Raw genomic sequence first — 25,004 nt, 5'->3', positions numbered from 1 at the left:
TTTCACCAGTGATCACCATATAACTGTTACAGGTGACGCTGGTTGGTTAGTTATTTTTTTATAGTTTCAGGGCACCCGCCATTTATTACCTAATAAAGGTTTAACCCCTGATCACCCGGCGGGTGTCATTTGTGACTGTAATAACTGTTAGGGCAGTTAGGGTTAGCCCCCTTTAGTTCTAAGGTACCCCCCTAACCCCCCCAATAAAGGTTTAACCCCGTGATCACCCCCCGTCGCCAGTGTCACTAAGGCTGGGTTCACATTGCAGCGGTTTATGAGAACGGATGTGATTCGCACCGCACTGCAGTGCAAATCACATCCGATCTCTGTGCAATTCGAGTTCAGCCATACAGATAGTATGGCTGAATTCGCGCCGCACCCGCCGCACCCGCCGCAAATTCGCACGGGACCCTTTTTTTGGTCCGCAGCAGAATCGGATCGCATGGGTGTTCACACCATGCGATCCGAGTTTGCAGATTGCACTGCGATATGCGAACTGATATGGGGGTGTCATTAACATTTCACTGACACTCCCAGCAGTTCGCATAGGGCAGTGTGAACTGCCGCCGGGAGGCATGCGATGCGGGAACCCGCTACGGATTCGTGGCGTTCCCGCATCACTCCAGTGTGAACCCAGCCTAATAAGCGATCGTTTTTCTGATCGCTGTATTAGTGTCACAGGTGACGCTAGTTAGGCAGGTAGGTATTTAGGTTCGCCGCAGCTTTTTATAGCGCCAGGGACCCCCATATACTACCGCATAAAGCCCCCTGATTGCCCCCTAGTTAACCCTTTCACCAGTGATCACCATATAACTGTTACAGGTGACGCTGGTTGGTTAGTTATTTTTTATAGTTTCAGGGCACCCGCCATTAATTACCTAGTCTCACTAGTGTACCCCTAAATTTAGGGGTGTCTACTTTCCAAAATGGGGTCATTTGGGGGGGGTTTGTGCCATCCTGGCATTTTATGGCCTTCAAAACTGTAACGCCCTTAGAAAGCCTGAAGGCGGTGCTTGGTTTTCGGGGCCCCGTACGCGGCTAGGCTCCCAAAAAGTCCCACATATGTGGTATCCCCGTACTCAGGAGAAGCAGCAAAATTTATTTTGGGGTGTCATTTCACATATGCCCATGGCATGCGTGAGCAATATATCATTTAGTGACAACTTTGTGAAAAAAAAAAGTTTGTAATATTCCCGCAACTTGTGGCAAAATATAAAATATTCCATGGACTCAACATGCCTCTCAGCAAATAGCTTGGGGTGTCTACTTTCTAAAATGGGGTCATTTGTGGGGGTTTTGTGCCATCTTGGCATTTTATGGCCTTCAAAACTGTAATAGGTAGTGAGGAGTGAAGTCAAATATTTACGCCCTTAGAAAACCTGAAGGCGGTTCTTGGATTTCGGGGCCCCGTACGCGGCTAGACTCCCAAAAAATCCCACACATGTGGTATCCCCGTACTCAGGAGAAGCAGCAGAATTTATTTTGGGGTGTCATTTCACATATGCCTATGGCATGTGTGAGCAATATATCATTTAGTGACAACTTTGTGAAAAAAAAATAAAAAAAAATTAAAGTTTGTAATTTTCCCGCAACTTGTGGCAAAATATAAAATATTCCATGGACTCAACATGCCTCTCAGCAAATAGCTTGGGGTGTCTACTTTCTAAAATGGGGTCATTTGTGGGGGTTTTGTGCCATCTTGGCATTTTATGGCCTTCAAAACTGTAATAGGTAGTGAGAAGTGAAATCAAAAATTTACGCCCTTAGAAAGCCTGAAGGCGGTGCTTGGTTTTCGGGGCCCCGTACGCGGCTAGGCTCCCAAAAAGTCCCACATATGTGGTATCCCCGTACTCAGGAGAAGCAGCAGAATTTATTTTGGGGTGTCATTTCACATATGCCCATAGCATGTGTGAGCAATATATCATTTAGTGACAACTTTGTGTAAAAAAAAAAAAAATATATATATATTTTTGTCATTATTCAATCGCTTGAGGCAAAAAAATAAAATATTCAATGGGCTCAACATGCCACTTATCAATTTCCTTAGGGGGTCTACTTTCCAAAATAGGGTCATTTGGGGGGGGGGTTTGTACTGCCCTGCCATTTTAGCACCTCAAGAAATGAGATAGGCAGTCGTAAACTAAAAGCTGTGTAAATTCCAGAAAACGTACCTTAGTTTGTAGATGTGACAACATTTGCGCAAACCAATAAATATATAGTTATTGACTTTTTTTTTTACCAAAGACATGTGGCTGAATACATTTTGGCCTAAATGTATGACTAAAATTGAGTTTATTGGATTTTTCTAATAACAAAAAGTAGAAAATATCATTTTTTTTCAAAATTTGCGTTTATATCGCATTTACATTTATATCGCAAAAAATAAAAATCGCAGAGGCAATCAAATACCATCAAAAGAAAGCTCTATTTGTGGGAAGAAAAGGACGCAAATTTTGTTTGGGTACAACATTGCATGACCGCGCAATTACCAGTTAAAGCAGCGCAGTGCCAAATTGTAAAAAGACCTCTGGTCATTGACCAGCAAAATGGTCCGGTCTGAAAGTGGTTAATATGGAAAGGGAGTGCCGCCAAGCTAGCACATGCAAACCAAGCACCCCAGTGGTGCAAGGCCAGACGTGCCGACCATTGAGCCACTGTGCTAATATGAAACATTTCAAGCCAAGCCAGTAGTCTCTTCCCTCGGGAAGCGTGCGATGTTGTTCCTCATTGGAATGTATCAGCGATCGGCTGTAGCAATTTAAAGGGAGGATTGCCTCAGATTGTTCTTTCATTTAATTTAAGTGTCAGAGAAATGACTGTAATTTCACACACTTTAGGCGGCATTAAAGGATAAGACTAAACGTCAGCTGGAGTCATGCAGTCAGGGAGGGTTGGGTGACACGTTATGACAGAGAGGCAGCAATGCTGGTGACAAGGTTTTCACAAACATGACATAATTGCACTTTAATGCCCTGGAAACATGTATGTGGAGGACACATGGGGAGACAGGAACACCAAACATGTCTATTCTCATGCGTGTTTGAAAAAAAAAAAAAAAAAAAGTTGCCGTAGTAGAAATGAGTGGGCTGCCAGCGCTGAACTATACTACTGAATATGCTAATTGCCTGGCTGCCATTTTGGCAATTTGGCTCTGATGTTTGCTGAGTCACAGGTGCAGAATAAAGCAGATCTAAAGTGCTCTGAGCTTTCTCCAACTCCCGTTTGCTGCATTCGATCCAGCAAGAGATTTGCCACAAGCACCAGCAAACTTGACAATCACTTAGGTAAAGGCGGCCCCAGCCCAGCTTCATGTTTCCATGGAGGTCCGCGACACGCTTCACTCCATGACTTAGCCCTGCGGGTGGGGCGAAACGCATTGGAGAGTGTGGCCTGGACAGAGTTGGGTTGAAACTGCTTCTACAGTGCATCCAGGAAATTATTCCCATCGCTTCACTAACAAAGGAGTGTCTGCGGCAAGGTTTCTCAACCAGGGTTGCGTGGAACACTAGGGTTCCTCCAGAGGTTGTAGGGGTTCCTTGAGCAATGGGCAATTTCTGCCTCTCAGATAAGTTCCCACTGAGATTTTTAGCTACGCTATTTTGTCAAAAGTATTGAGACACCGCACATTAACTTTAATGGCGTCTGGGTTCAATATTGAGTAGGTCCACCCTTTGCAACTATAACAGCTTCAACTCTTCAGGGAAGGCTGTCCACAAGGTTTAGGAGTGTGTCTATGGGAATGTTTGACCATTCTTCCAGAAGAGCATTGGTGAGGTCAGCACTGATGTTGGACAGGAAGGCCTGGCTCGCAGTCTCGGCTCTAAGAGTTGAAGCTGTTATAGCTGCAAAGGGTGAGCCAACTCAAGATTGAACTCTATGGACTAAGACTGGGATGCCATTAAAGTTCATGTGCATGTAAAGGTAGGAGTCGCACTATATTGTCAAAAGTATTGGATCTGTAAGGGAGCAATTCTTCCCACAAGCGTAAGGAGCTTTCTTCCCACTGACTGTCACACAAATGTATCATGAGTTGTAGATTTAAATTTTTTAGCAGGGGTTTCCCCGAGACTGGAAAGTTATTTCAAGGGTTCCTCAGTGTTGAAAAGGTTGAGAAAGGCTGGTCTACGGGATAACTCGGTGAACGTTCTTGAGTGGTCCAGCCAGAGCCCAGACTTAAACCCGATTGAACATCTCTGGAGAGATCTGAAAATGGCTGTGCACCGACGCTCCCCATCCAACCTGATGGAGCTTGAAAGTTCCTGCAAAGAAGAATGGGAGAAACTGCCCAAAAATAGGTGTGCCAAGCTTGTAGCATCATACTCAAAAAGACTTGAGTCTGTAATTGTTGCCAAAGGATCTTCACCAAAGTATTGAGGAAAGGCTATGAAGATTTCAAACAAACTTCTTTCACGTTGTCATTATGGGGTCTTGTTTGTAGAATTTTGGCCGAAAATAATGAATTTAATCCATTTTGGAATAAGTCTGTAACATAACAAAATGTGGAAAAAGTGAAGCGCTGTGAATACTTTCCAGATGGATTGTTGGGTTTGCTGGTGTGCGGCGCTTTGGGCATTTCTCTTGCTAGATCTAGTGTGCTGAGCCGGAACAGGTACTTCACAGCCAGTACCCTTCAGTGCGAGTCACCGGATGAGATCGAGTTGTAGGAGCCTGATGTGGATCCTCCAGTTTTCGGAATCTCAAATTTCAACAAACCTGAACTAAATTTTAAATTATTTAATTCGCATGTTTGAAGGGGGCTTCCAGATTCTGAGACGCCCTCCTCCCACAGACCCCCACAACCACCACTCAAGGTTGTGGGGAAGAGGTCCTTCGTTCCTATCAACATGGGGACAAGGTGCTTAGGGGAGGAAAACCCCTCTGCCCCAAAGCACTCCCCCTCCTATGTTGAAGGCATAGGGCCTGGTATGGTTCAGAAGGGAAGGGGGCGCACTCACATGCCCCTCCCCCTTTCCTGATCTGCTGGGCTGCTCAGATTAGGGTCTGGTATGGATTTTCAGGGGGGAGGGGGTGCATGCTTTTTTTTTTCAAGAATGTTGGCGTGGGGTTCCCCTTAAAATCCATTCCAGACCCGAAGGGCCTGGTATGAATTTGGGGGGGGGGGTGACCCCACACTGTTTTATATTTTATCTTATTTTCAAAGCCAGCAATGGTTTTTTACAAGAGAAGAAGAGCTGGTTGTTAAGGAGCGGGCAGCTGGCCACCCACTGCATCTTTAACAACCATGACTTATCTGCTGTCACCGGGATTCCTCGCTGACAGCATATAAGTCATGGTTGTTAAAGCGGGAGTCCACCGGGACTCCGCGTTTTTTTTTTTTTTTTAAAAGCCAGCAGCTACAAATACTGCAGCTGCTGACTTTTAAATAGTGACACTTACCTGTCCAGCGCGCCCGCGATGTCGGCACCCGAAGCCGATCGCTCGCTCGGCTGCCGGGTCCCGCCGCCATCTTGGGTATGGGAATCAGGAAATGGAGCCTTTCGGCTTCATTTCCCGGTTCCCTACTGCGCATGCGCGAGCCGCGCGGCGCAATCCGGACGGTCCCCGCTGCCTCTGGGAGCTGTGTGTTTCCCAGCAGGCAGCGGGGCACTTGCTGAAGGGGGCGGGCGCTTGCGGAACGGGGGCGTAACCTACGCTCGTTCCGCAGAGAGCTAGCCCGGAAGTGGGTGCAGTTACCTGGATTATCCAGGTAACTGCACCCCCCTCCCCCCTGAAAGGTGCCGATTGTGGCGCCGGAGGGGGGGGATTCCGATGAGCGGAGGTCCATTTTAGGGTGGACCTCCGCTTTAAAGACGCGGCGGGTGGCTCCTTAACAACCAGCTCTTCTTCGCAATAAATTGGGATTGATTTGATCATTTCAATTCAAATCTGTTGGAAGAATTTTAATCTGTTTGAAAAGGAATAAAGGAAACAAAAAAAAATTTAATTACAAATGCAACAAAAAGAAATTGGTAACTTACCAAATCGATATGACAAAAAAAATAAAAAATTCATTCTGCACATGTCTAGTTTCAACAGCATGTGTGCCAGTGAGTATCTGTTGTGAGGTGTGAGGATGAATTGCTCCACAGTACCTGCAGTCATTTAGTAAATTAGCCACACAGTGTGCTGACCTTCCTTCCTGTAATACTCCACCCTGACATCAGGTCCACATTAAGCTGGTCCCATGCCATGTGTAGATCACTAACCAGCTGAAACCATGTCTGTTTGCAGATGGCGGTGATGCATCCTTACTGTGTCATTAAGAAGGAGGAAGAAGCTTGTCTGGAGAAAATCCAGAGGGAAGAGCTGGAGATGTGGAATGACTCCATGCCTGGTAAGTGCCTTCATTCTTTTTGTTTTCACTTTTTTTTGTATTTCTGGGCCCATAGAAACACAAATAATACAGTTGGATTATATTCCAAGTCAAGTTACAAGGTGCAAATTTCTAGCCCTACAGAAGCAAATTCTGATACGATGGATACACTTCTAGTATAAGGAACGAAATCTACACCGTTATCAACCGGTTGGATTTTTGGAGAGCCCTTGTGTGAAAAGAGATTGTTTTGAGCATGTTGAAGTAACTAACGCGTTTCACACTTCTATGTAGTGCTTAGTCATATGACTAAGCACTACATTGAAGTGTGAAACGCGTTATCTCCTGTCTGTTCCTGCTGTGGCTTATATTTTTGTTCACAAGAATTTTTGAATAAAAGCCAAAAAAACTTTTTTTTTGAGTGCGGTTGTCCAGATCTTCTTCCTGTTTTTGATTGCTATATGCATTGCCGGCACCTGGGCTTCCAAGCTGGATGAGAAGGTTTTCTACTTTCGCTTGACCTACCTGGAGCGGTGATATCTCTCTCTCAATCATGGGTAAAGGCTTTAAAGAAGGTGGTATTGCGTTTGACCATATGGGACCCCAACTTTAAAGGGATTTTTTAAGGGAAAGAGAAAGGATTGAGTTCATGTGTCTCCAGTGAAGGGTACCGTTGAAGATCGACTAAAGGCAAGACTTATTTGTTTTTGGGTGGAGTGGAGAGGGATTAGTACCCCTGTAAGGTTTTTATTGTTCCCAGCAAAAATGGATATGGTCCTAGTGGTGCTTCCAAATAAATTAGTAGGTGGGTGTCACCAAACCACATGCATATCAAAAAAGAAAGGAAAGAAAAGAGATTGTAAACAGTTACCACTAAAAATATATTTCTTGAATCAAAAAAAAAAACAGTAGGCATCACAGTTCCTGCACCCCCCGCCAAACCTAACCCCCCCAAAACACAAATGCCCCACCCAATGAAACCCCCAGGTCACCCCCCTCACAAACCAGACCCTCCTAAAAATGACCCATGAGCTGAGGCAATTCCCCAGACACTCCCCACACCACACTCTGGCCCAAACTAAAACTGTAATGATGAGTCAGGGGTGTGTCCACTGGGCAGACAGTGAAGATACAGACCACACAGGGCATTAAAGGTCACCCAACCCTCATAGAAATTACCCCCCCCCCCCAGGAGCTAAGGCAAACCTCCCCTAGAAACTACCCTCACCAAAACCCCATCTAAAACCCCCCATTCCCCACACCACACCCTGGTCCAACCTAAAGCTGCAATGATGGGTCAGGGGTGTGTCCACTGGGCAACCAGTGAAGATACAGACTGCACTAGGCAGTAAAGGTCACCCAACCCTCCTAGAAATGACCCCCCCACTCTGGTCCAACCTGAAGCTGTAATGATGGGTCACGGGTGTGTTCACTGGGCACCCAGTGAAGATACAGACCACACAGGGCAAAAAAAGGTTACCCCCTTACAGACCCAACCCAACTAGAAATGCCCCCTCCGACGGGAGCTAAGGCAAGCCTCCCCTAGAAACGACCCTCACCAAAACCCCTTCTAAAACCCCCCATTCCCCACACCACACCCTGGTCCAACCTAAAGCTGTAATGATGGGTCAGGGGTGTGTTCACTGGGCACTCAGTGAAGATTCAGACCACACAGGACAATAAAGGTCACCCAACCCTCCTAGAAATTACCCCCCCCCCTCAGGAGCTAAGGCAAACCTCCCCTAGAAACTACCCTCACCAAAACCCCATCTAAAACCCCCCATTCCCCACACCACACCCTGGTCCAACCTAAAGCTGCAATGATGGGTCAGGGGTGTGTCCACTGGGCAACCAGTGAAGATACAGACTGCACTGGGCAGTAAAGGTCACCCAACCCTCCTAGAAATGACCCCCCCACTCTGGTCCAACCTGAAGCTGTAATGATGGGTCACGGGTGTGTTCACTGGGCACCCAGTGAAGATACAGACCACACAGGGCAAAAAAAGGTTACCCCCTTACAGACCCAACCCAACTAGAAATGCCCCCTCCCACGGGAGCTAAGGCAAGCCTCCCCTAGAAACGACCCTCACCAAAACCCCTTCTAAAACCCCCCATTCCCCACACCACACCCTGGTCCAACCTAAAGCTGTAATGATGGGTCAGGGGTGTGTTCACTGGGCACACAGTGAAGATTCAGACCACACAGGACAATAAAGGTCACCCAACCCTCCTAGAAATTACCCCCCCCCTCAGGAGCTAAGGCAAACCTCCCCTAGAAACTACCCTCACCAAAACCCCATCTAAAACCCCCCATTCCCCACACCACACCCTGGTCCAACCTAAATCTGCAATGATGGGTCAGGGGTGTGTCCACTGGGCAACCAGTGAAGATACAGACCACGTAGGGCAAAAAAAGGTTACCCCCTTACAGACCCAAACCAACCAGAAATGCCCCCTCCGACGGGAGCTAGGGACACCCCCCAGAAACGTCCCTCACCAAAACCTTGTCTAAAATCCCCCACACCACACTCTGGTCCAACCTAAAACTGTAATGATGGGTCAGGGGTGTGTCCACTGGGCACCCAGTGAAGATACAGACCACACGGGGCAAAAAAGGTTACCCTCTTAAAAACCCAACCATTCTAGAAAAGACCCAACCCCCCCGTGGGGGCTAAGGCAACCCCCCAGAAATTCCCCCCACCAAAACTTCATCTAAAGCCCCCCACCCTCCACCCTGCTCCAACATAAAGCTGTAATGATGGATCAGCAGGGGTGTGTCCACTGGGTGCCCAGTGAAGATACAGACCACACAGGGCAATAACAGGATGCCCCGAGTAACCCACCTCCGATCAGTCTAAGGAGCTAGACTGCCAGCCAGCAATCGAACCTAACTCAGCTCAGAAGTCCCAGAGTCCATGTAAGTGATGAGTACAGCCATACGTTAAATAATGCATGCAGGTATGATGACTGCAGGTAAGTCGCCTGCTAAGGGTCTCTGGATAGCAAAAAGCCCTCTATATTGGATGGATGAATGAGTATCGAGGTGGATATCAATGCTGTGCTGAGAGGATGGAACCTGCTGGAATGGTAGACACTAGCAGGTATGCAGCCCGCAGGGGCAGGCTTAGCTCCCGCTGGAGGGGGGGGTAATTTCTGGGACAGGTTGGGTTTGTGAAGGGATGACCTGCATTTTTCTTGGGTGGGGAGGTTGTGTTTTTGGGGGGAGGTTAGGTTTGGTAGGGGGGAGGTGCGGGGAACTGCCAGGCCTTCTGGTTTTTGTATTTTTGATTCAATAAATATATTTTTAGTTGCAGCTGTCTTGTTGTTTATATTCCCTTTTTTTCCCTTTTTTTTGAGGTTTTTATTGTTGTCTGTGACCCTGTTAAGAAGATTCACCCTTCTCTTTTAGTCCTGTTTACTGAGATGGAAAGTAAAAGAAAAATCACACATGATGGGTTTAAATTTAATGCAAGGTGTGGCGCTAAATCCCTAAATAATTCACCAATAAATATTCCCCAAAAATTCTTAAATATTGAAAATTATTTATATCATCAATAACATAAAAGACAGGAAAACTGGTGCTATAATAATATCAAAATATTTCAAGGCTTCAATTAAACTCTAAATGAATAAAATCTTCAATTAACAAGCTATTTATTTAGCTACTTTATTGCTTTTGCTGGCAGACTACTCCTGCATTAACAAATCTTGTACTTTTATATGAAAATCGAATAAATATATAAAAAATAATAATATAAAAAATAGATTTGCGTGAAATAGAATAGAATAAAAGGACTATAGCCATCTTCTGAAATTCAAATTTCAAATAGAATACATTTGAATTTGAATAGAATAGAAATGAATAGAATAGAAAAAAATAATTGAATATTATATAAAAGAATAGCATAGAATAAAAAAGAATAGAATTGAATAAAAGAAATATAACCATCTTCTGAAATTCGAATTTCAAATAGAATACATTTGAATAGAATAGCATAGAATATAAAAGAACAGAATAGAATAAAATAGAAAGAATATAACCATCTTCTGAAATTTGAATATCAAAAAGAATACATTTGAATAAAATAGAAAAGAATAGAATGGAAAATAAAGAATAGAATAGAATAGAATAGAAAAGAATAGCATAGAATAAAAAATAATAGAATAGAATAAAAGGAATATAAGCATCTTCTGAAATTCAAATTTCAAAAAGAATAAATTTGAATAGGAAAAAAAAGAATAGAAAATAATACAATAGAATAGAATAAAAAATAATAGCATAGAATAAAATAGAAATATTATAACTAGCTTCTGAAATTCGAATTTCAAATAGAATAAAATGGAATTTGAATACGATAGAAAAGAATAGAATAGAAAATAAAATAATAGAATTCAGAAACAATAGAATAAAAAGAATATAACCATTTCCCAAAATTCAAATAGAGTCAAATTCGAATTTGAATGGAATAAAAAAGAATAGATTAGAATAGAAAATAACAGAACAGATTAAAAAAAAACAATAGAATAGAATGGATTAGAAAGAATATAACCTTCATCCCAATAGAACACATTTGATTCTAATTCGAATGGAATTCAAATCGATTTGAATTGAGAAACTTCAAATTGTTTGGAATTCAGAAAATTCTAATAGATTTGAATATGAATAAACAAAACAAATTTAGAAAACAAATGAAATGAATGAAACAAATTTAACTAAACAAACTTATGTAATTAACAAATCAAAACGGAATGAAACAAAGCAAATATTTTCATTCTACATGTCTAGATGATATTTTCAGTATTTAATTGAAATTGCTCACTGGTTTCAGCACTATACATTCATAATTTAACTTGAGATTATTTGGGTATTTCTTGCAGAAATCTTTTTTGAGAATGTATGGGGAATTTTTATTGGTGAATTATTAAGGGGAATATTTATTGGTGAATTATTGGGGGAATTTTTATTGGTGAATTATTGGGGGAATTTTTATTGGCAAATTATTGGGGGGGAATTTTTATTGGTGAATTATTGGGGGAATTTTTATTGGCAAATTATTGGGGGGGTTTTATTGGTGAATTATTGGGGGGATTTTTATTGGTGAATTATTGGGGGGGGGGGGAATTTTTATTGGTGAATTATTGGGGGGATATTTATTGGTGAATTATTGGGGGGAATATGTATTGGTGAATTATTGGGGGGAATTTTTATTGGTGAATTATTAGGGGGAATTTTTATTGGTGAATTATTGGGGGAATTTTTATTGGTGAATTATTGGGGGTAATTTTTATTGGTGAATTATTGGGGGGATTTATATTGGCGAATTATTGGGGGGAATTTTTATTGGTGAATTATTGGGGGAATTTTTATTGGTGAATTATTGGGGGGATTTTTATTGGCAAATTATTGGGGGGAATTTTTATTGGTGAATTATTGGGGGGATTTTTATTGGTGAATTATTGGGGGGGATTTTTATTGGTGAATTATTGGGGGAATATTTATTGGTGAATTATTGGGGGGAATTTTTATGGGTGAATTATTGGGGGAATTTAGCGCCACACGTTACATTAAATTAAAACACCCGTTCTACATATGGGGACACATTAAGTGTTGGCATCTATATCTTTAATAGTATTATTTACATTGAGTATTGGGTAGCACATAAGTGGTCTCTATCTCTTTTAAATATTTTGGGTTGTCACCAGAACAGGAAAAGTGGGGAAATCTGACAATGGAGACGCTAGTTCTGGTAACGACCAGCAAATTCCCCTCTCTGTAGAATTCTCAGACTGTGGCTTTTTTTGTTCAAGAAAATTAACTTTAAGACTGCACACCTTTTGTTTTGATGCGCCTTAAACAGTGGCAGGTGTTTTTTTTTTGGTTTTTCACCCGCCGCCACCCCTCCACCCCTTCCCCAGTCGGGTCGGGTCAAGGAAGGCAGCTGGGTCACGGGGGTCACAGGCAGCATCCCCCCCCGTGTCGGTCAGTCAGTAGGTCGGGGCCCTGCACTGACCCCATCTCGTGGGCAGCTCTCCGGGTGGCATTCGTTTCCTTTCTGGCTGTTTTCACCGGCTGCTTCCTCGCTTCCCCTGCATCTCCTCCCTCCTCCTCCTCCTGGCTGCCAATCCAATCGGATCTCCTTTCGTGCCAATCAGGTAGTGGGTCTCAAGAATCTGCGTCCTGATTGGCTAAGAGGAGAATCAGTGTTATAATAGCAAATATTCATTTGCTATTGTCACACAACTGGGTGGGATTGAGGCACAGTGCTCTGCGCCCCGGGCCCACCCATTTTTTTTGAAGCCTATTAGAAACTCTTGCTCAAATCACGTGCTAAAAAAAAAAACACCCCGCCATTGGAATCCAAGCGTCCGGCACCCTGCATGTAGATCAGGGGTCCGGACTCATGGATGGGGGGGGGGGGGTGGCACCTGTGCACCCCTAATGGACGGTCTACTACTGGGCCATGGAATGTTCTTCAAGATCTCTGTGGTTGGGGGTAATTGACTTAATTTCTTTTGGCCAGAAATGTGTGCTCATGGAGCAGCGGTAGGTAATTATTAGCTATCGCACTTCAACTTTCTTTATGTATTTTTGATGAGATCGATCGATACTTGTCTCTGATTGGACGGAAGGGTTTAGTAAATGACCCCCACAATTGGAGTAGACAGCCAGTTCATCTATAAATGAACACTAATAATGTGCGCTGTTCATTCTTCTCCCGCTATCCCCCAGAGATCGGGGATTAAACCAAATAGTCTCCTTGTACAGCTTTGCTGGGAGATAAAGGCTGTTTGTGTAACAGTTATTATGTATCATATTCATTAGTGCTCAGTGGATTAACCTGCATGAGATTGTTTGTTCTCCTTTTTTATTATTTTTTTCCTTTTGCTCATATGCACTATATAAGCACTTTACAGGATTGGATTTAAGAGGCAGACATAGTAATCCAGACGCTGCCAGATTGTGATTTGTCTTCATGGTAATTTCACCGCCGGCACTTATTAACAGGGGGGGGGGAGTGTTTCTTTTTCACCCCGATAATGAAGTACAGATTTTTGGGCAGAATAAGAACAAAAGAAAAGAAATTCCAGCAGTTCAGTTCTTGTGTTTGCAGCATAGTGTTTCCTTTTTTAATCCCGGTTCACACCGCCAGGATTTTTCATGCGATTTGACAGTCGAAAATCGCATGACAAGTCGCACCCCATTGCTGGCAATTGAACAATTCAAATCATTGCGACTCAAGTTGCAGCGACTTTAAAAAAAAGGTTCCTGCACTACTTTTTTGGGGATGTCATGTGACTTGCATCGACTTCTGTTCAATCACGCAAGTCGCAATGAAATCGGAAGTCCAAATCGCACTGATCTTCGGGTTCTGCTGCTTTGATATTGGGCTGCAGTAGTGCGATTTCAAAGTTGCATTGATGTGAACCAGTCTTTAGCCTAGGTTCAAACTAGTGTGATCTCAGACAGCGCATGTGACTCGTGCCGGCACCGCAGGTGCCAATCACATGTGATGTCTGAGCAATCCGAGTTCAGCCATACAGTTGTATGGCTGAACTCGCATTGGATTCGCACAGAGAAGGGTGCAGGGGCTTGTTTTTCCCTGCACTGGGAACCAGTCAGGACCAGGCAGAGATCATGGCATGTCAAACAACAGAGGGGCCGGGTCCAAAGGTTGTGGCAGGCGAGAAAGTAGTCAGATCTAAGCAGTGGTTGTGACAGGCGGCAAATTACAGATTAGTCAGGTCCAGGCAGGAGTCATGGCTAGTGGCAGGCAATGAGAGTAGTCAGGTCCTGTTTAGGCCATGGCAGGTGGTAGGCAAGAGAGTAGTCAGATCCAGGCAGAAGCTATGGCAGGCGGCAGGCAAGAGAGTAGTCCGGTTCAGTCAAAGGCTGTGGTAGGCAGCAAGCAAGGGACTTGTCAGGTTCAGGCAGAGGCCATGGCAGGTGGCACACCAAGGGGTAGCCAGGTCCAAGCAAAGATCATGGCAGGCTAGAGATTATGTAGGTCCAAGCAGGGGTTGTGACAGGTGGCAAATAACAGAGTAGTCAGTTCCAGGTAGGAGGCATGGCTAGTTGCAGGCAAGAGAGTTGTCAGGTCCAGGCTGAGGCTGTGGCAGGTGGCAGGCAAGAGAGTAGTCAGGTCCAGGCAGAAGCCATGGCAGGCGGCAGGCAAGAGAGTAGTCAGGTCCAGGCACAAGCCATGCCAGGCAGCAGGCAAGAGAGTGGTCAGGTCCAGGCTGAGGTCATGGCAGGTGGCAGGCAAGAGAGTAGTCCGGTCAAGGCAAAGGCTGTGGCAGGCAGCAAGCAAGGGACTTGTCATGTTCAGGCAGAGGCCATGGCAGGTGGCACACCAAGGAGTAGCCAGGTCCAAGCAAAGGTCATGGCTGGCTAGAGATTATGTAGGTCCAAGCAGGGGTTGTGACAGGTGGCAAATAACAGAGTAGTCATGGCTAGTGGCAGGCAAGAGAGTAGTCGGGTCCAGGCTGAGGCCATGGCAGTTGGCAGGCAAGAGAGTAGCAAGGTCCCGGGCAGAAGCCATGGTAGGCAAGAGAGTAGTCAGGTCCAGGCAGAAGCCACAGCAGGCAGCAGGCAAGAGAGTGGACAGGTCCAGGCTGAGGTCATGGCAGGTGGCAGCCAAGAGGATAGTCAGGTCCAGCCAGAAGCCACGGCAAGCAGCAGGCAATAGAGTAGTCAGGTCCAGGCTGAGACCATGGCAGGTGGCAGGCAAGAGAGTAGTCAGGTCCAGGCAGAAGCCATGGCAGGCGGCAGGCAAGAGAGTCCTCAGGTCCAGGGAAAGGCTATGGCAGGTGGCAGGCAAGACAGTAGTCAGGTTCAGGCAGAAGCAATGGCAGGCGGCAGGCAAGAGAGTCCTCAGGTCCAGGGAAAGGCTATGGCAGGTGGTAGACAATAGAGTAGTCAGGTCCAGATAAGTATTATAGAAATCAAGTAGATGGCAACAAGACACCACACTGGTCACTTTTAAGACTGGAGCTTACGAACCCTTCTAGGACCTCTGGAAGCCATGGAGGTAATGCAGGTCCTAGAAATTCTTGAAATTCCAGTAGGGGTGTTGTGAGGAATCCTACAAGTCCCGGTAGGGATCCTGTGAGTTCTGTAACAATCACATGGGTATCAATGGGCTGTAAGTGTTCTTAACTAGCACTGGGAAGTGTAGAGTTGGACAAGCGACAGTTCACACTGTTATTCCTTGGATCAGAAAATAAAAGGAGGTTTTCAGAATTGCCAACTTTTAGTAAATAAATTGAAGACTTCACAAAGAGAAAACCAAACTAGGTGGGGTGCCGCTAATTGGTAGCGTCATTTTTGCCTTTGCCCCACTGATGCCCACAGTGACAGGAAGCCCCGAGCTGCCCGTCTCTAATACAGGGAGATACTAACATTTACTTCATTGATATTCCCAGTAGAATTTACATTGACTTTTGTCTATTTTAGTGTATGAAAAATAAACTAAAAATCTAAAATATGTAAAATAGCATTCCCAATGGGGAGACAGCCGAGAACGGGTCCTAATTTTGGCAATGAACGCAGTGGGAACGAAAATCCTTGACAAGATTTCAAGGGACGCATTCCTGCGATTCTGACTATTCCTGCATAAAGATATGAAATATATGAAATAGAGATCTGTTATGATATATATATTTATACAGTATGTGTTTTTTAACCACTTAACCCCCGGACCACTTTGCAGGCCAAAGACCAGAGCACTTTTTGCGATTCGGCACTGCGTCAATTTAACTGACAATTACGCGGTCGTGCGACGTGGCTGCCAAACAAAATGTATGTCCTTTTTTTTCCCACAAATAGAGCTTTCTTTTGGTGGTATTTGATCACCCCTGCGGTTTTTATTTTTTGTGCTATAAACAAAAAAAGAGCGACAATTTTGAAAAAAACACATTATTTTTTAAATTTTGCTATAATAAATATCCCCCAAAAATATATAAAAAATTTTTTTTCCTCAGTTTAGGCCTATGCATATTCTTCTACATATTGTTGGTAAAAAAAAAAAATGCAAGTTATAGCGTTTACAAAATAGGGGATAGTTTTATGGCATTTTTATTAATCATTTTTTTAGTTACTAGTAATGGTGGCGATCAGCGATTTTTATTGTGACTGCGATATTATGGCGGACACATCGGACATTTTTGACACATTTTTGGGACCATTGTCATTTATACAGCAATCAGTGCTATACAAATGCAGTGATTCCTGTGTAAATGGCACTGGTAGTGAAGGGGTTAACCACTAGGTGGCAGTGTAGGGGTTAAGTGAGCCCTGGGGAGTGTTTCTAACTGTGGGGGGGGATTGGCTGTGTGTGACACGTCACTGATCTCTGCTCCGATTACGGGGAGCTATGATCAGTGACAGTGTCACTAGGCAGAACGGGGAGATGCTTGTTTACATTAGCATCTCCCCATTCTTCCTCCCCATGAGACGATCGCGGGTATCCATGCGGCGATCGAGTCTGCGGGACCCACGTTCTGACTCATGGAGGTCCCGACTGGCATGTGTGCGCGCCGCCGGCGGCCCACACGCGATGGCACAAATTTAAAGGAACGTACCTGTACGCCCATTTGCCTTTGCGTGCCTATGTATATCGGTGTGCGCCGCTCGGCATGTGGTTAAATAAAGAATAAATAAAACTTCAAATGTTTTTGTTTCTCTGTGTATATTTATTGTACAATAATAATTTATATCATATTTTATGTCAAAATCATTATTGTGATTTCGGATTGGATACAGTGAACTGTTTCAGCGCAAATCCCGAAGAAGCGATTTGTGATCCCAAAACATGCTGATTTTAAAGGTTAACTACACTTCTGTGTGAAAAAAAAAGCAAATAAATAAAAAATAATATAGTGTATACAATTGCGATACAAGTTTGTTTAATAATAAAAGTAAAAAGAACAAAACATAGCCAAAGTTCGGTAACTGGAACGGATAGTCAGCCAAGCCAGAAGTCAGGGATCAATGTAGTGGAATAGCAAGCAGGGTCTGGAGCCAGAAGGGATGTCAGCAAAGCAAGTCTTTAAACAGGAACGCAGGCTCTGTGAAGTTGACCAAGGCCAAGGCAGAGATCCTTTGGGTTGGACGGCTTAAGTAGGCAGGACTGACGAGCAGGATATCATCAACAGCTGAGTAACTGCTGGCAATTAGATGACAGGTGAGCGGCCAGCTCTGAGAAGGAAGGGCTGAGCAAAGCCCTGACAGGTGTGTACTGACCACTCCCCAGAAACATAATTTCCTGCTTGTTTGATTGGCTCACCACATTTTCACAGAAGTCTGTCTAAGATACAAGTCAGATTTCAGGCATCACCTGCAACACACATTTCATTTTTGGTGAGATATTTCCAATAGGAACACGTCTAAAGGCCCTGCAGATTTCCTCATTAGTGCCCTTCAGCTCCACACCTGACAGTTAATTATGAAACCGCTCCCATTAGACCCGCTCAGTACAGAGGCACAGACAAACACACAGGGATAACAAAAGGTAGGAATCTGCAACAAAGTGGAATGTTTTTTTCTCAACAAAAGTGGAGTTACGCTTTAAGTGTTGTATAAAAACAATTGAATCTGGAACCTTTTTTGTGATGCATTTTAATGACGTTTTTGTGATTTTAAATGAAAAAAATACAATTTGTTTTAATCTGTAGGTTGTGTGCTATACTAGTATCTTTCTTTAATGCACATTGAAAGAGTAACTTGATTTTTGTTGAGAATAAAACATTCCCCTCTATGTACATTGCAGGGATTTTAACACAGTTTGTTACAGATTCCTACCTTTTATTATTCTGAAGAAATAGTTGTTTGTTTCTCTCTGTCCAAAGTGAATGTGAATGGGAGTGATTTTATAATAATCAATCAGTTGCTGCACTTGCGGGGCTCTAATGAGGAAAGTGGCAGGGTCTGCATTCCTTTGAAAGTGATCTCCCTTTGGAAGTATCTCACCAAACATGACATTTTTGTTGCAGGGGATGCCCAAAATCTGACTTGTATCTTAGTGCAGACTTCCGGGAATATCAGTGAGCCAATCACACAAGCAGGAAACTACATATCTGGGGGGGGGGCGATCTTTATACCGTCTGTATACAGAACGCCTTCAGGCTGCCATATTGTGTTTTACAGAAAATTACAGCAGTTGCAGATTGAAAAGGAAAGATCATTTTCAATAACATTATAACAATTAGAATATGACTTGACAATTATATATTTATAGATTGTAGATTGTTTATTTTTTTATTTGCTATTTATTGCTACAAAAGTGGAGTTACCCTTTAACCACTTAAGGACTGGAAGAATTGACCCCCCCCCCCCCCATGACTAGGCCATTTTTTTGCGTTTTGGCACTGCTTCATTTTAACTGACAATTGCGCGGTCGTACGGCGTTGTACCCAAACAAAATTGACCTCTTTTTTCCCCTCAAATAGAGCTTTCTTTTGGTGGTATTTGATCACCACTGCGTTTGTTTTTTTCCGCTATAAACAAAAAAAGAGCAACAATTTAAAAAAAAAAAAAACAATATTTTTTACTTTTTGCTTTAATAATCATCCCAATAAAATATATAAAAAAAACTAATTTCTTCATCAGTTTAGGTCGATACATATTCTTCTACATATTTTTGGTAAAAAAAAAACAAAAAAAACGCAAAAAGCGTATATTGATTGGTTTGCACAAAAGTTATAGCGTCTACAAAATAGGGGATATATTTATGCCATTTTTTTTTTTTTTACTAGTAATGGTGGTGATCGGTGATTTTTTTAGCGGGACTGCAACATTGCGGCGGACAAATTGGATACTTTTGACACTTTTTTGGGACCGGTGACATTTATACAGCAATCAGTGCTATAAAAATGCATTGATTACTGTATAAATGACACTGGCAGGGAAGGGGTTAACACTAGGGGGCGATCAAGGGGTTAAATGTGCTCCCTAGGGAGGTTTTTCTAGCTCTGGGGGGAGGGGACTGACTGGAGGAGGAGAGAGAGCGCTGTTCCTGATCACTAGGAACAGCAGATCTCTTTCTCCTCCCCTGACAGAAAGGCGATCTGTTTCTTTACATTGACAGATCCCCGTTCTGTCTCTCTGTCTGTGGAATGATCGCGGGTGGCCGGTGGACATTGCGGCTGCCGGTCACACGCATCGGCTCCAGCGACCCGCGGGCGCAATCGCGTGCCCGCTGTACCTATTACACGAACCGGCGCACAGCTACGGCGATTCGCGTAATAGAGCCATCCTGCCCTAGTATAATGACGCCGGTTGGTCAGCAAGTCGTTAAAGGCTCAGAGTATGGAGTGCATGTTTGGTCTACAGAACTTGGGGTGGTCCTTCTAGATCAGCCTTTCTCAACCTTTTCAACACAGAGGAACCCTTGAAATAGTTCTCCGGTCTCAGGGAACCCCGGCTAAAAATTAGAAACCTACAACTCATGATACAATAGTGTGATGGTCAGTGGGAAGAATGGTCCTTACACTTGTGGTCATTGGGAAGAATTACCCCCTTACAGATAGCTAAAAAGATCAATGGTGTCGGTGGGAACTTATCCGAGAGGCAGAAATGGCCCAATGCTGAAGGAACCCCTAGCAACCTCTGGAGGAACCCCTAGCAACCTCTGGAGGAACCCTGGTTGAGAATCACTGCTCTAGAAGCTCTATAATCAGATATGATACGGGTCCTCAATGGTGGCAAATACTTCAAATGTTCCTTCATTTTCTTTTTTTTGGAAATCTGGATTTAAGATCAGACATGGAAAATAAATCTTCTTTCATCTCCGCTCAGCAGATTTGACCATAAACAGACGGAGACGTGTTTTGCTGATCTTCCGGTCAGCTGGGAGGTCCAAAGTTTATTTGATGGAATATTTGTAAAAACAGACAGCTATTAAGTAAGTGTTCAGGAGAAAACAAGCCGGAAGATCGTGGGACGGATCCAACGTTCATCATTGTGTGTTTGTGTTGTTTAATATCGCAATCACTTTGATCTACCACATGGACAGCGAGAGCCATTGGAATACTGTTGCTGAATTATCCATTCCTTATCCACTTGACCTCTGTAAGATTTACCCCCCTTCATGACCAGGCCATTTTCTTTTCTTTTTTTTGCTATTCGGCACTGTTTTATTTTCAATTGTGCGGTCATGCAATGCTGTATGCAAACTAATTGCACATCATTTTATTTTTTTTCTCCCCACAAATAGAGCTTTCTTTTGGTGGCATTTGATCACCTCTGCAGATTTTTTGCAATATTAAAGAAAAATACCAAACATTTTGAAAAAAAAAACAAAAAACAAAAAAAAACAATATTTTTTACTGGGGATACTATTCAAAAATAAAGTAGGTGCTATTTCTCTACAGATCTTTAACTATTTGCCTACTGGGTACTTATACCCTCTTCCTGCCCAGGCCATTTTTCATCTTTCAGCGCTGTCGCACTTTGAATGACAATTGCGCGGTCATGCTACACTGTACCCATATGACATTTTTATAATTTTCTTCACACAAATAGAAAAACTTTCTTTTGGTTGTATTTAACCACTGCTGGGGCAAAAAATTTGAGTTTCAGTGTCAGTAAATTTTGTAATTAAGTAATTTTTCTTCTTCGCTGATGTGCGCTGATGAGGTGGCACTGATGGGCACTGATAGGCTGAACTGGTGTGCACTGATGAGGTGGCACTTATGGGCACTGATTAGGTGGCACTGATGAGGAGGCACTAATATGCCGCACTGATGAGCACTGATAGGTGAGTGAGTGAGTGACTTGTATAGCGCTACGTATGCGAACTTAATCGCCTCAGGGTGCTTTCTTGCCACCAGCGTCCATCTGTGGCTTTGCACGGTCCTTTACTCCGTAAGGTCCCGACATGCTTACAAACACATACAACATTGACATACACATACACATACTAAGGCCAATTTTTTAGACAAGGTCTAATTAACCTACCAGCATGTCTTTGGAGTGTGGGAGGAAACCGGAGTACCCGGAGGAAAACCACGCAGGCACAGGGAGAATATGCAAACTCCAGGCAGATGGTGTCGTGGTCGGGATTCGAACCAAAGACCCTATTGCTGCTAGGTGAAAGTGCTAACACCACTGTGCTGCCCCTGTGCTGCATAGGTGGCACCGATGAGCACTGATAGGTGGCACCGATGGGCACTGTTAAGTGGCACTGATGGACACTGTTAGGTGGCACTGATGGGCACTAATAGGTGGCACTGATAGGCGGCACTGGTGGGCACAGATAGGCAGCACAAATAGGCTGTACTGATGGGCCCTGATGGGCATTGGTGGGTGGCACTGATGGGCGACACTGATGGTCATTGATGGACAACAGTGATGGGCATTGGTGGACAGCAGTGATGGGCATTGATGGGCAGCACAAATAGGCTGTTCTGATGGGCTCTGATCGGCATTGATGGGTGGCACTGATGGGCATTGATGTACAGCAGTGATGGGCATTGATGGGCAGCACTGATAGGCAGGACGTATTGGTGTTGCTCGTTCTCAAAAAGTGTCAGGTGTCCGATGTGTCCATCGCAATGTCACAGTCCCGCTAAAAATGAAGTGGTTAATGCTGATCTCAATGTAGAAGGTTATCGGGGTTATAAGCAGCATGCTGATAGGAGGAGAAAGATCGTTACTCTTCTGCTTCTTCTAGCCTTCTCCTGCTAGTCACATACTGCGGGAGGGGCAGTATTTATGTATTTGTTTTCCTCCTGAAGTTGGTCTTTAAGCCTAGGTTCACATCTTTGCAGGTTCTGGGTGCCGCCTTTGCATGGGCTCATCAGCTCATTTATTTGAATGGGCTCGTGTGCCTGCCTTTCCTGCAGGAAAAAGGTCCCTGTGCTTTGTTTTTAACCCCTTGGAGTCGGCGGTCCTTTAAGAGGTTTAGGACTCCAGGAGGCGGGGCGGCTTTATGATCATGTGACAAGATCGTAAAGCTCCCTATCGCAACTAGTGATTGGGAGCTTTCCCTTAGCCAGTAGTAACTGTGCTGGGATCCGCAGGGTGCGTTGCTCTTGGCACAGCTATATTTACATGAATATGCGGACGCGCTGCACCAAGGGGTTAAAACTAGGGTTGCACCAATACCAATACTAGTATCGATGCCGATACCGAACATTGCTTGTACTCGTGCAAATGCCCGAAGCTTAATCCAATACCACCCAAGAAAGTGGGCGGAGAGAAGACAGAGGCAGTCAGCGGGCTGGTGTTCTATCAGATTACTGGTACCTATCAGATTGTGCAACGAAAGTGACATTGCGACCAAAATTAAAAAAGCGTACTGCGCAAGCGCAATGCGTTCCACCATGCGTTCCACCATGCATTCCACGGAGTGATGCATTCCACACACTGCTATGTGACAAGTAGCAGTATTATGATAGAACAACCAGCAGATTTGGAAAATTGCACATGCGGGCCAGGGCGGGAGCACGCACCAATGACAATGACACCAATTTTCTGATTCTTGCACCAATTACAACCACCCATTCAGACATCTTACTACACCCAGCTACGTCTTGCATTTTAGAGTAATTTTAGCAAGTGCTGCTCATCAGTGCCTGCCCATCAGTGCCACCCAACAGTGCCCATAAGTGTTGCCTATCAGTGCCCATAAGTGTTGCCTATCATTGCCCATCAGTGCCACCTATTAGTGCCCATCAGTGCCACCTTATAGTGCCCATCAGTCAGTGCCACCTATCAGTGTTGCATATCTGTGCCCATCAGTGTCACCTATCAGTGCCCATCAGTGCCACCTATCAGTGCCCATCAATCAGTGCCAGCTATCAGTGCCCACCAGTGCTGCGTATTAGGGCCTCCTCATCAGTGCCACCCCATCAGTGCCCCTCAGTGCCGCCTCATCAGTGCCCATCAGTTCCCCAAAAGTGAAGGACTACAAGTTCTAGCGTAAACCCCTCAGAGCTGAAGATGTGAAACCTCCCTGCCCCCCCCCCCAACTAGTGAAGAACTACAGATTCCAGCATGAACCTGTGAAATCTATGGGGTCACACCCTTAGATCTCTGAGGTTCATACTGGGACTTGTAATCCAGCACTTTTGCGGGGGAGTCACATCCTTAGATATCAGGAGTTCATGCTGTGACTTGTAGTCCTTCAATTTTGGAGGGGGGTTCATATCCTTAGATATCAGGGGTTCATGCTTGGACTTGTGGTCCTTTACTTTTGGGGGAAGTGCCCCCCCCCCCAAAAGTGACAGACTACAGGTCCCAACATGAACCCTTCAGAGCCAAAAGATGTGACCCCAGTCCCAAAAATTGGCACAAAAAAGGTATAAAAATTCATCTGAATGGCAGTTTGGAAACGTGGTCATCAGGACTGAGGGCTCTTGAGAGGAGTACTGAACCCTGCCAGACCTTCTCACCAGCCATGATCTTCATGCAATGCATTGAGAAGCACAGGGACTCAGTGGCGGCATAATTTGTTCTGCAATAAGGTATGTAATGAAATTGGAAAGGTTTTATTTTAATATTTCATTATTCTGTTGATGGGGGGGGGGGGGGACCAAGGAAGGCGACATTTCATGCTCTAAAGAAGGTTTCATGCACTGAAAGTATTTTAGGAATCCGGCCAACATAAATAAGAGCTTTATACCGCTCCTGTCCTGTGTGTTGATAATAGAGGGTTTTATGAGCGTATTATAGTGTTTGACTTTCAGTGAAGGAGGACAGACAGGGGTACATTGGAGAAGAATTACAGTAGCTGTGCATTGCGGATCGTTATTGCATTGTTTACAGGGACGGATCTTTACCATAAAAATAGAATAAATGATAGCCGCCCCACGGTGCACGCACTCTATCATATTAACATTAGACATTAGGGACAGGGGAAAAAGCATGCCCAACACCCCATCCCCGAATCACAAGACACAAGTGGTAAGGAGCATCTGTTTTTTTTTTTTTTCTGCACTTAGGAGGGCACAGATAATGGGGGGTTATTCAATACTTTCCTGCCCGAAACTCCAGAAAATATATTTTTTTGCAAACTTCCATTAGACCCGCTTGACTCGATGCTGGTGTGCATATCTGACAGCCGGAGTGCCATCTTAATTAAACATTCATTAACGAATTTCGACAAATTTGTTCATTTGGAAATATCCGAATTAGCGAAAACCGGCTTAACTAATTTTTCTGAATATTCGTGAATTTGAATATTTGAAAATTCGGAAATTAGAAAATTCTAAAACCCAAAAATAAGAAGGATAATTCAAAAGAATGAAAATCTGAAATAACTAACTAATAATAACAACTAACTATTAAATTATAGGTATTGGAATTTCCTTTCAAATTTGGCTGTTAGTGAACGTAACGATTACAATGCCATATCTAAATAATGGAACATAACGAATTAATAATAATAAATAACAATAATAATAATATAATATTTTTATTATTATCATTATTATTAATTATTAATTAGTTCCATTCCATTTGTTTAGATGCGGCATTCGTTATTTCAGATAAATCTGAAAGATTTGACGCATTTCAGCCTATAAGGCTTTAGTCATAATAACTAAGGCCTTATAGGCTGAAATGCGTCAACTGACTTAATCTGCATTTGTTCACTGTGGCTATTCAATAAAATGAAGAAATTTTAAGAGCAACAACCGGACTGCGGATCATTTTTTCTACTATAACAGGAAGTGCCTTCATGGCAGGATC

The 25,004-nt window shown here is 43.8% G+C and overlaps 1 protein-coding gene across 4 annotated transcripts in view; it reads left to right on the top strand.

Moving 5' to 3' along the window:
- The window catches only part of ADCYAP1R1 (ADCYAP receptor type I), a 335,354-nt gene that overhangs the window by 149,566 nt on the left and 160,784 nt on the right, over positions 1-25,004 (top strand). For all 4 annotated transcript variants that reach the window (XM_077490662.1, XM_077490663.1, XM_077490664.1 and 1 more), the window contains exon 3: positions 6,232-6,334. In XM_077490662.1, coding sequence (XP_077346788.1) covers positions 6,232-6,334 — 103 coding nt within the window. The remainder of the gene's footprint in view (positions 1-6,231; positions 6,335-25,004) is intronic.

The sequence above is a fragment of the Lithobates pipiens genome, unplaced genomic scaffold, assembly GCF_037356315.1.
Source record: "Lithobates pipiens isolate NorthernLeopardFrog02 unplaced genomic scaffold, aLitPip1_a1.2 Scaffold_19, whole genome shotgun sequence".
In the NCBI taxonomy this organism is placed as follows: domain Eukaryota; kingdom Metazoa; phylum Chordata; class Amphibia; order Anura; family Ranidae; genus Lithobates; species Lithobates pipiens.
Note: the sequence above shows the minus strand (reverse complement) of the source record. Positions and strands in the feature narration are given on the sequence as shown.